The following is an 11,754-nucleotide window of genomic DNA, read 5'->3' as shown; positions in this document are numbered from 1 at the left end:
TACTTTCTACTTTCCATGTCCTGTGCAGTTGTGGAAGACGCTACTATATTATATGACGCCTAACCCTGCTTGTGAGACTCTACTTTCTATTCATCATTTTTTCTCAGCTTTTCCAATGTCCATCATTGTCATCCCCAGGACACTCCGTCCATCCTGGACTGGCCTCTCCCTCAGCCAGCTTACGACGAGGTCGCTACGGAGCTCGAGGACCAATCCGAGGACCACGAGGTGCGGTCTATCAACAGGGGATTCACTGAGGAGACCGCCGCCTCGCCCAGCGCCGCCATGGCGGGCAGGAGCGAGTCACAGTCAGCTGACATCTTCCAAGAACTGCAGAGAGAGGTGGAGAAAGTAATAATGAGCACGGAGTTTCGGTTTCTTCTCTCTATCTGTGAAGATGAACACAAACAGACTCATGCCAATATTTCTGTCTTGTCTTTGTGGGTGTAGGTGATGGTGAAGCTGCAGGTTCCCATGGCGACAGGCCGCTCCCTCCCCTCCTCCCCCCTCCCTATGCCCCTGGCTCCGTTGGGCCCTCATCGACAGATCTGCCTGCCTCCTCCCTCCCCCACCTCCAGCTCCTCCTTCGCCTGCTGCTTTGAGGACCGGCCGGTGTTGCCCCCCCGCAGCCCTGTCCCCCCGATGCGCCCCTCCAAGCACAACCCCCCCGGCCGCACCACCCGCCCGCAGGCGCGCTCCAGCTCCATCTCCCTGGGCGACGAGGAAGACACGCCTCCTCAGATCCCACCCAGAGACCACGCCTTCTCCCAGCCGGGCTCCCGCTCCTCCTCTCCCCTCCCACTGGTGCCGCCGCTGTCCTCCTACCCTGTGGCCCTGCCTCCTCCTCCCCTCTCCGTCTCCCCACGCCGGGCGTCCGGGCTCCTGGGTCCCCTTCTGTCCTCCAACTCCTCTTTGGCCCAAGCCACATCACATTCCTCCCGGCTCGCAGCTCACGCTTCCTCCTACTCCTCCAGCTCCTTACTGGATCCCCTCACCTCTCGTGAGGGGCGTGGCCTATCCTCACTGATTGACAGCCCTCAGAGCTCTGCTCCCGCCCCGCTGCCGGAGCGACCAGCTTTTCTGGAAAGGTGTGTTGCTGATATCAAACACGGTTTGGTTATCCAGAAAGTTGCCCTGGAACTAGTTTCCTATTAGCTACTGTAGCTTATCCAGGGGACTACTTTCTAAGTTCACTTTCATTTTCAAGTATTCGTCTCTTTATGTTTAGTTTAGTTCAATTGTTTTACAGAACCTAAAAAAAAAATTACATGAATGTATGTATTGCATTACATTGATGATGAGGAATTTATGTAAAATTCAAGTTTAATTGGAAAGCTTTAAAAGGCTCGTGCTGCTTGCTCCTTTATAAGTTGTTTGGTGAGTAAGATCTAATTTGAAAAATACTGGTTGTTTTCCTTTAAAGTCTAACTTTAGTTTTCCTTGTTTCTGAGCCTAACTTCTCTCTGGTAAAGACAGTGTTTAAAGTGAGTCTTGAAATATTTGCCACATTATGCTTTCTCCCCATTGTTTTGTTAGCAGTTTCCTGCGGATCTTGAGGTATTACCAAGGCTTCAAAACGAAAGCTCACATAACACCCAGAGAGAGCAGCCATCACTCAATAAGTGAGAAAGTGCTGTTAGACTGACAGCTGGATTTGTCTCCTTGTGAAGTGCTGTTCACTGAGCCAAAAAAGAACATTTGTCTTTACACAGGTTTAATGCAGTTCGAATGACGTCACCTCTTCAAGATATTTTCGGCGTAGATATTTGTCTTCTCTATATATTGCAATTCATTGAGTTTATTTGGATTCCATCAGTTTCTATTCCTCCTGTGACCCTCACAATACAATGGTCAGCTTTTTACACCATAAGAGATTAATAAATAAGTGGAATAATACATTAATGGAGAAACAAAATTAAAGCTTTAAAATGGAACAATTTGAGAAAAAGAAACTGCAGATACTGATTAAAAGTATTACTGTAGCCAGAATGTAAAACACTGGACTCAAAGTCTTTGTGTGAAATGGTTTGACATTGTGAAATGATAATGTAATATTGATATTATAGGTCACTTAATTCAGATTCTCTTTAATTTATAGATTCCTAATTATAATTTACAGTCATTTTTAAAAGCATTTTAAATCTTTATAAACCTTTTTATAACTCTCTTAAAGGTGACATGACATGCTGCTTTTTGGATGCTTTTATATAGGCCTTAGTGGTCCCCTAATACTGTATCTGAAGTCTCTTTTATATAGACCTTAGTGGTCCCCTAATACTGTATCTGAAGTCTCTTTTATATAGACCTTAGTGGTCCCCTAATACTGTATCTGAAGTCTCTTTTATATAGACCTTAGTGGTCCCCTAATACTGTATCTGAAGTCTCTTTTATATAGGCCTTAGTGGTCCCCTAATACTGTATCTGAAGTCTTTTATATAGACCTTAGTGGTCCCCTAATACTGTATCTGAAGTCTCTTTTATATAGACCTTAGTGGTCCCCTAATACTGTATCTGAAGTCTCTTTTATATAGGCCTTAGTGGTCCCCTAATACTGTATCTGAAGTCTCTTTTATATAGACCTTAGTGGTCCCCTAATACTGTATCTGAAGTCTCTTTTATATAGACCTTAGTGGTTCCCTAATACTGTATCTGAAGTCTCTTTTATATAGGCTTTAGTGGTCCCCTAATACTGTATCTGAAGTCTCTTTTATATAGACCTTAGTGGTTCCCTAATACTGTATCTGAAGTCTCTTTTATATAGACCTTAGTGGTCCCCTAATACTGTATCTGAAGTCTGTTTCCTGAAATTTAGCCTTGGTGCAGAATTACAGCCACTGGACCCAGTCCCATAATGAGCTTTCCTTAATATGTGTCATTTATGTGTCTGTAGCTTTAAATGCTTTTTCATCTTTCATCTTATGACGTCATAAAGGGAAGATTCCAGATCGGCCCATCTGAGCTTTCATTTTCTCAAAGGCAGAGCAGGATACCCAGGGCTCGGTTTACACCTATCACCATTTCTAGCCACTGGGGGACCATAGGCAGGCTGGGGGAACTGGGGAATTAATTGTTAAAAAAACTCATAAAGTGAAATTTTCATGCCATTGGACCTTTAAACTGAGATTCAAAGTTCAAAACAACCGTTGACCTCACCTCAAGGTCCATTTAGTAGATATTGTGGAGTCTTCACAGATTATTAGATATATATGAATTAAATAAATTGGGTAATAAATGTGTTTATGAATTGTTAAATATGTGTCTTGTAATGTTGTAGAAGCTTTGATTCAGTGTATAAATTAAAGTGCAGTTTTCATTCAAAGATAAACAAATTTCATCTGTTAAAAACATTTGTTCATTCATACTTCATTATGAATACTGTCACCATGTTGTTTATCAGATACGGAGCAGCCAATATGGCGGCAGTCAAACCCATGATTCAGCATCCCGGCGGAGCCAAACCAAACTCTTCCTACAACAACAACAACGGGCGAAGTGCAGCTCCCAGCATGCAACAGGAGCAGAGCGTCACACAGGTAGGGAGAGAAAAAATGTAATGTTTTCCTCTCTTTTCCTCCTCATTTAAATATTGGCACATTGTTTTCTTCTTTTCTTAAACGCTAAACGCAGACAAAAGAGTCACCGAAAACATTACAGCTTTTCGACTGAAATCACAAATCCCTGTATTGATCATTGACGTTGTGCTGACAAAGCAGCAGATTCTCATTATATTCAAAGTGACCTCTTGTTCCTACACTTCCAGATGGATGATTGTTTGAATGTTGGGCCCTATTTACACGAGAACGCTCGCGGGAGAAAACGTAAAAATATTTTATCAAATGTGCCTTTTGTTTAGACGGCAATGGCGTTTTTTGGGGCTTAATAACGCAAAAAAGTGAAACCACCCTCCAGAGTGGAAATCTTAAAAACGCTCCACCGTCACGTTCCCGTCTAAAGGGTAAGTCTGCAGCCGCTATTGTTGTGGTGGCTGGCGACCCACCCCATATTTCGTTACATAAATCAAAATATATAGTGATTACTCGCTCATGGCCACTCCACCGTTGGGTATCCACAGCCTGCCTATACTTGGTCCGGATGGCTTTCAGCTTTGATGATATCTGACTTTTACAGATAGCGTCTTTCTCGTGTGGATATGACGTCCCTCCAGGTACAGGATGCTGCTGTAGAAATTCGGTCTATATATTTGACTGGCAGGACTCCCAGTCCCACGCCCTGTTGTGCCACCTCCTCGTCTGTCCAGACAAAATTGTCAGCTTTCATGTTTTGGTTTCGCGGTTACTTAGGGAAAGAAGTAGAAGAAAGGTTCTACGCGAGCGCGCAGACTTGGTGGTGTTGTGTGGCAGTGCTTCACACTACCACTTAGCCGCCTACTGTGCTTACTACATCGGATTTCACACACTTTTGCGTCACCATATGCACGCAAATCTGTTGCACTTGATGAATTGCAAAATGTATTCGTTAAGTGAGTGTTTTGTCATGGAATAAATGTTTTATATATTTTACATTATAAATATTTTTGTAAATACTTATGCTTGGAGTTTGTCTACTTTTGTAAGGCTTTGTACGTAATTGTGTACCATTCAGGGGACTATTTCTTATCCTTACAGGGCTCTAGAGTGCGACCAAAATGTGTAAGGGGGCGACTAAGATTTTTCCTAGGTCGCACCGGTGCACCTAACGTCCTCGCATCCGCTGCCTCTCCACTATGAAGTGATGTTGTTTATATCGATATGTTTAATGTTGCGTTACATGACCCATTCCTTTGGTAAAGCCGTGCCTGTGTTTAGATCTCTCCTCCACGCAGCCCCGCCCCCCCATTCACTCACACGACTCCTCTGCAACATGGAGAGACGTAGCGCCGCCGGTCCAAACTGCTGACATTTGTCTACAGTTTTAATTTTTATTAACACAGCTGTCTATTAAGTATGAGAGGCAAACCTGTATTGGTACCAGTGTTTCCGCTGGTAAATCTCTGTTATTGCGGCCGCCACGGCGAAAAACACATTAGAAGTTATTGAATGGAACTAAGTTCAGTTTGTTATAATAATAATAGCGTGTGAGACGGAGCCTGCTGGACCTGGGCGAGAGATGTGACCCATGGCCACATTATCATAGTTCATAAAAATACAGCGCAGCCAGGGACGATACAGTCATTTCATACACAAGATGTGTGTCACGCCGCTGACCCAAAGCGCATTTGACCCATGCTGGACCCATTCATAATGAGTCAGCCGTCACTCTGTGAGTAGCATACGCTTCAGTCCATGGCACTCCCCCTCTCTCCCTATATGAGCTACTGGGCTATCCGGGTCTGTTATTGTTGTTGAAAACAAGTGAAGGAGCTTTCTCAGAGAATAAAAATTACGCACATATATTTTTTAAATATATCCTAGGCTATTTATTTCAGATAATTTACATGTGTTGCAGCTGTATATTTTCAAATTGGGAAGGAAACCCTGTCTTTGCATTTTATTTTAATCGCATCTGTTTTAATAAAAGAGCTTGTGAAAAGTGGCTTTGACTTAAAATGGGACATTTAGCCCACTTTGTCAAAAATATATATTATAGATGGAGATATATATTGTGCATCGCCATTCAGCCGAAAAATACAGAGATATGATTTTTAGTCCTGGACTAGTGGAAGACCTGATAAGAATCAGTGTGGAGGGGCCCAGTTTGGAGAATGTTGATGCTAGGGAGTGTGGCAAGCTGGTTTAGCCAAGGCCAAAGGGGAAGAAGGCCAAATTACAGGTGTTGGTCATCTGAGGGGCTTTTGACAGCAAGGGCGGACCCGCTATAAGACTTTGAGTACAGTATAATTGTGCTTCAAATAAAAAAAATGTACCAACTCCTTATTCTTGACATAATATATATATATATATATATATATATATATATTAGGGCTGTCAAAATTAACGCGTTCATTTTTGCGTTAATTTTTTAATATTTAACTCGTAAAAAAAAAATTAACGAAATTAACGCAGCTGTGTTTGTTTACTTCATGTGGCGGCTGAGAAACGTAATACGCCTCCATAACAGCAGGCGGCGCTACTCTGTATTGTTGCCCAAGTAATGAAAACAGGCAGCTGATTGGACGAACGCGTCACATGGGTTTGTTTTCTCCGGATATTGAGAGCCAGACTGTCATGGCGGCCGTTCAGAATACGATCTCATATTGTACTAAAATAGTTCACTGAAACATGTTTCTGAAAACATTTTAAGCGAGAAATAGGCCGTGCAGTTGCTGAATCTGTCTTCATTTCAGATCAACAAAGGTCAGTTTAGAAGATTTTCATCAGATTTTGAGAGACTCTAGTCACCTCATTCCGCTCGCCATTTCCGGGTGAGTCCCAACTGCCCTGCCGGTGACTGAACTCTGCGCCTCGCCTGTAAAGTAGACGAGAGCAGGCGACAGCAGCCGGGGACGGTGACAAAAATCTGCTCTCAAGTCAGACAGTTTGTAGCCGTTTCAGCAGCCTTCAGCAGGACTAAATAAGCCAAATTGTTGCTGCTGTTGTTCTGAAAGATATTAAACATTCTGAACTTAGCAGAACCTTTCCTTGTTTGTTTTTTTCTTCATATTTGCAAAGTTAAGTGATTTAGCATCTAAATATCCATTATTATAAGCTTCAGTCTCAATTTAAAAAAAGCGATTAATCGCAATTAATTACAGCAAATTGTGCAATTAATTAGTTAATTTTTATTAATCGATTGACAGCCCTAATATATATATATATATATATATATATATATATATATATATATATATATATATGAATGTATATGGAGCGTGATAAAAACGTGACCGGTGGTGTTAATGGCGACGCAAGGAAAAATTTGGGTGCACCTAAATTTTGTGCTGGTGCACCAGTGCGACCAAGGCAAAAAGTTAGTCTGGAGCCCTGCCTTATATGGCAGCATTGTTTAAAATAGAAACAATCCATGGGTCCAGTCGTGTTTCTCTTACCTTAATCACAGGTCCAAGGAGCCGTACACGGAGTCACGCTGGAGGAGTGTCAGGCAGCTCTGCAGAGTCACAACTGGAGCATCCCTCAGGCCGTAAATCATTTGAAGGTACACATACAGTAATCTGTTTTTATTCTTATATTTTGTTAGCCTTAAAAGCTCCATCAGTTAATTAGATGTTCTTACCAGGTACCCTAAAACCAAAAAAGAAATAACATTTTGCTGCAGAGTTAAAAAATAAATAAAAAAGTTTTCTTCAGTTTCTTCAGTGGTTATAACATTTTTATCTCCCAGAAATAAACCACTCTTTCACCTGTTGAAATGGTGTTTAAAAAACATTTTTTTCGCAGGTATAATTTTTTTTCCCCAGAAAGGGAGTAGATTTTTGGCAAGACTTTTCTGATTATAAGCGGGATCTCAATTCTCCAGTATCCAAACTCACACTACACATGCCCCAATGGCAGAGCATAACCAAAAAAGGAGTCAAGGGAGTCAAAACAAAAGTTATGCAGTTAAGGCAGGACAATAATGTCAAGGTTTGGCTGCTCATGTGATGCTCTAGACCAAATCTTTGACAGCTTTGAAGCTTGACACACAAACTGTCACTGAGCTAAAAACAAACAAACAGCCGTAACAGAGCCGGAGATACACAAGAAACACATTCCAAATTCCCTCACAACTCGATGCTAACACAGATGGAGGCCGGGGAGGTCGATGGAGTTCATCTTTGTATGCAGACTGATTAAGCACCAAATGTTTCTATGAATCTCTGTGAAAAAAAACAAAAACATTTTGAAGTAGAATTATATCAGGACAATAAAAAATACATATAACACAGAATCCTACAATGATAAAAACACATAGCAGTCCACACTAAAAAGGCCTCTCCTCTCTATCTGTGTTGCAGGTGGAGCAGCTGTTTCGGCTGGGCCTGCGGTCGAGAGCCGAGTGTGAGGAGCTTCTGCAGCGCTGCCAGATGAACCTGGAACAGGCCAGCACGCTCATGCTGGACACATACGGACCACATCGGAACGAGTAAGGAAAACTAAACTGGTAAAACTTAGAAAAGAAAAAGACACAAAGAGCTGTCCCCTTTGTAAATACACATATGCCGTGGTGGAATGTAACGAAGTACAAGTACTACTGTCTTTTCTTTTCATGCCACTTTCTACTTGAGAAATATTGTACTTTTTACTCCACTACATTCATCTGACAGCTTTAGTTACTTTACAAATTACGATGTCTGCACACACAACACATAGTAGTTTTATAGAATACAAAAATTATACTACCCAACAATATAACGGCCTACATGTTCAGCTGAAATGATTAGACCATTAAACATTTAGTTGATTGCCAGAACTGTTTGGATCGTTTCTAGTTTCTAAAGTTGTGAGGATTTTTTCTGCATTGAGTACTTTTACTTTTAATACTTTTAAGTATATTTTCCTGATGATACTTACATACTTTAACTTAAGTAACATTTTCAATGCAGGAATTTTACTTGGAACAGAGCATTTTTACAGTGTGGTATTAGTACTTTTACTTAAGTAAAGGATCTGAATACTTCTTTCATCACTGCTCATTTTCCTTCATAACGCCGAAAACCCACCAATCTGCAGCAAAGCGGCGTAGGTTTTACCATTTGCTGTCATTATTGTTCATTCATTGCCTCACGTGAAACATTGTAATATGGTTTTTGAAAAGTGCCCCACAAAAAAGAAATTGAAATACAGTATATTCTTATCAAAGCTGAATAAGCAGATTTTTTTTATTTCAGCTTTCATTTGGAGTCCTGGTTTTGATGAATGTAAGTCTAACATTCACCCTCCTTTTAGCTCTGTTTTTGGTCCCCACCAGCTCTGTGTTCGCCAGGTAGTCGCTAACTGTGTCTGCCGTTTGTTGCTGTGCAAGCAGTGTTCAGCGTCAGTTAACCAGAGCGTTATTGCCAAAAAAACGGATGGTTGCCGCGACTTGAAACCGGTTTACATGTGGAAAACCAAAACGATAAGCTAAAAAAATGCTTTCAAACCTGTTTAGGGCTGAGGGGAACTGCAGAGATGCGTGATAGTTTTCTGTGGGTACATCATAAATGTACGCATGTTACATTATCCTATATTTTGGGTGGGGAAAAAAAACTGAATTTTCACTTTTCTCAATAGAGGATTTGCAGTTACATTAAAAAATTATAACCCTGCACATATGATGCCGTCTCTCTCTCTCTGAATGTCTCCCAGGAAGTGACAGCATGAGGACAAACTTGGTGAGGAAGCTGGGATGACTCACCGCTCGGAGCCCTCGAGACACAGTGATGCTTTTTAATGAACAGAGGAACATAGAGCAGTATACAGTATGTGCCTCACTGAATGTACTGTGAATTCCTGCTATTACACACATGCTCATTATTATCTAACAGTGCAGCTTGTTGAATGAGTCACATTTACTTGAACAGTTGCTATTTATGTTTTTATTACTACCTGAATAATGACAAGTTATGTTTCAGCTGGTAGCTACTGCAAACCTTTACTGCGTGTGTGTCTGCTGTGAATGTGTGCATGTTCAGCTGTTTGTTCACGCATAAGCTTACATTTAGGGCTGACCCGAATGATTTGAAGCTTCGAAGCTTGAGTCGTCGGCGTGGTAATAAACATCCAAATCAGTTTTCGAATGCTTCGGTTTGTTCTTTTTTATTTATTTTTGATATATGCATTACCCCAACAATCCAGAATAGCCCATGAAATAAGGAACCCTAATCCTACGTAATTCATGTGTGCATCAACATGAATTATAATTCGTTATTTTCAGCAGAGTGCGGTTTGTTATTTTGAGTAGGTTGAGGTGCGGCACTGTCCCAGGTACTGGAATTGATAGACAGACAGACGTAAAAACATCACGTCGCGGCCTGCCTCACTTCATCCTGGCGCCTGGCCTAAGCTATCATCTAACTACCCGCACCGAAACTAAATATTGGACCAAAATTTGCGATGATGACAACCAAAAAGTAGAGTTCCAGCTATACCAGAGAAAACTGGCATATCACAAATCTACAGCGAGTTTGGCAAATACCTGAAAACTGTAACAATAACAGCTTAGCCTTGATAAAGTATGACTGCCAGGCCTTTTAAATCATATGTATATATGTGTGTATGTATACTTTATTTGATGTGATTATCCAAACGTTTCTGCTGTCTGTCAGCAGCAGCAGAGTGCACAGCGGCTGGCTAGGCTGACAGACAGACAGACAGACAGCAGTTAACTAAACTTAAGTTAACGTTAGTGTTGTAGTCAATTTTGCTGCATGTGTGTGTGTGTGTGTGTGTGTGTGTGTGTGTGTGTGTGTGTGTGTGTGTGTGTGTGTGTGTGTGTTTGTGGTAATTTTGTGTGAATGGTTTGTTTGCTACGTCACCTGCGCACCTGTGTGTATGTGTGCTAATCAGAGGTTAGAAAGGGAATCGCAGATGAAGGGGGATGGAGGAAATAGGATCTGGGAAGCCACACGGCTTCTCAACCTCAGCCGTGTGCGAGTGGTGTTTTTAGATCTCGTCTGCTAGTCTCCAATCTTTCACAGTCAGCCTTTTTGTAGGTGTTTTTAAATGCATTTATAAAATAAAGGATTAACCTTAAGACGATGGCGGACCTCATTATTTGAACCAGCAAGCGTTGGAAATGGTTTTAAATTCCCTCCAGTGGCATTTTTGTGGTCAGATTGCCACTACAGTTAGCTAAACTAAATCCTCGCTCACCCGCCGGCGAAAGTCTGTAGACTGATTGATGGTCCCCCATTTCCACTCTTCCATCTACCCGTCTACCCCCTTGTATTCAAATACTTACCACCGAAGCTCCAAAGCCCAAAAAGTAATATTCGGGACAGCCCTACTTACATTTAAGTAAATGCACATGCCTTTCTGCTGTTAATGAAGCGATATAAAATCAGGGAAATGTGAGCTAGCTATATAGTTGTATGTTTTTATGAAAATGTACCGATAAGATGCTGTATTGTTTATAGCACTTTACTGAGTGTTTCAACACACAAGGGGATATTTTTGAGGACACAATAACTGCTGGTCAGAATAAGGTTATTTAGTGAAGTGAATATGGACTGATAGCATATCAGGTGTCATTAACGTATAATTTGTGTTGTAAACAAAGCTTTTTAGGCTTTATAAAGGTGTGATTTTTAGATGTTATTGTAGGCAAATAAGATGCCAAAACAGAAATGTGAAGATATCTACCATCTCCTAATGAACACAGGGTAGCCTACAGAGTTGAACGTCCACATGTTAGATATTTAATTAACTAAGTATTTCTTCCTATAAAAATGACTGCTGCATGATAATCACAAACACATGCTGAAGTGTTGACCTGAATAAGTAGGCAACTGCTATGTGTGCATGTGTGCTTAGTGCTGCACGTTGGGATGACAGCCAACTTCACAGTCTGTGTGTGTCTGTGCAGATATTGATCAGAAATGTGATCGCTTGCTAATTATAAGCAGCTTAACAAAGACGGAAGGATTGGATTTCTCATTATTGCAGCTACTTTGCATGTAAGAGACAAGTTGCTCTCTTCTTCAAGATACAATTAAGACAATATAGTTAGATAAATCGCTAATGGTAGTGTGTGTGTGTGTGTGTGTGTGTGTGTGTGTGTGTGTGTGTGTGTGTGTGTGTGTGTCAGACATTGTTCCCTCTTATGCTCTGCTGTAAGCTCTTGTAGTCGCTCTGCTGTATGTGATGCAGAATGCATTAATCTGTAACATTTAAGCAGCTT

General features: G+C 41.3%; 1 protein-coding gene across 5 annotated transcripts in view; it reads left to right on the top strand.

Annotated features, from left to right (window-relative positions):
- tnk2a (tyrosine kinase, non-receptor, 2a) overlaps window positions 1-10,432 on the top strand; it is a 30,191-nt gene extending 19,759 nt beyond the window's left edge. For 3 of the 5 annotated variants that reach the window (XM_028569917.1, XM_028569918.1, XM_028569915.1), the window contains 6 exons: window positions 139-342; window positions 451-1,088; window positions 3,398-3,533; window positions 6,997-7,092; window positions 7,892-8,019; window positions 9,222-10,432. In XM_028569917.1, the coding sequence (XP_028425718.1) occupies window positions 139-342; window positions 451-1,088; window positions 3,398-3,533; window positions 6,997-7,092; window positions 7,892-8,019; window positions 9,222-9,228 (1,209 nt within the window). In that variant the 3' untranslated portion in view covers window positions 9,229-10,432. Of the gene's footprint in view, window positions 1-138; window positions 343-450; window positions 1,089-1,536; window positions 1,623-3,397; window positions 3,534-6,996; window positions 7,093-7,891; window positions 8,020-9,221 lie in introns of those variants that run through there. The other 2 variants (XM_028569920.1, XM_028569919.1) reach the window with 2 other exon arrangements.
- Window positions 10,433-11,754: the final 1,322 nt, after the last annotated feature.

The sequence above is a fragment of the Perca flavescens genome, chromosome 22, assembly GCF_004354835.1.
Source record: "Perca flavescens isolate YP-PL-M2 chromosome 22, PFLA_1.0, whole genome shotgun sequence".
Taxonomy (NCBI): domain Eukaryota; kingdom Metazoa; phylum Chordata; class Actinopteri; order Perciformes; family Percidae; genus Perca; species Perca flavescens.
The sequence above is the reverse complement of the archived record's forward strand: the minus strand, read 5'-3'. Positions and strand labels throughout refer to the sequence as shown.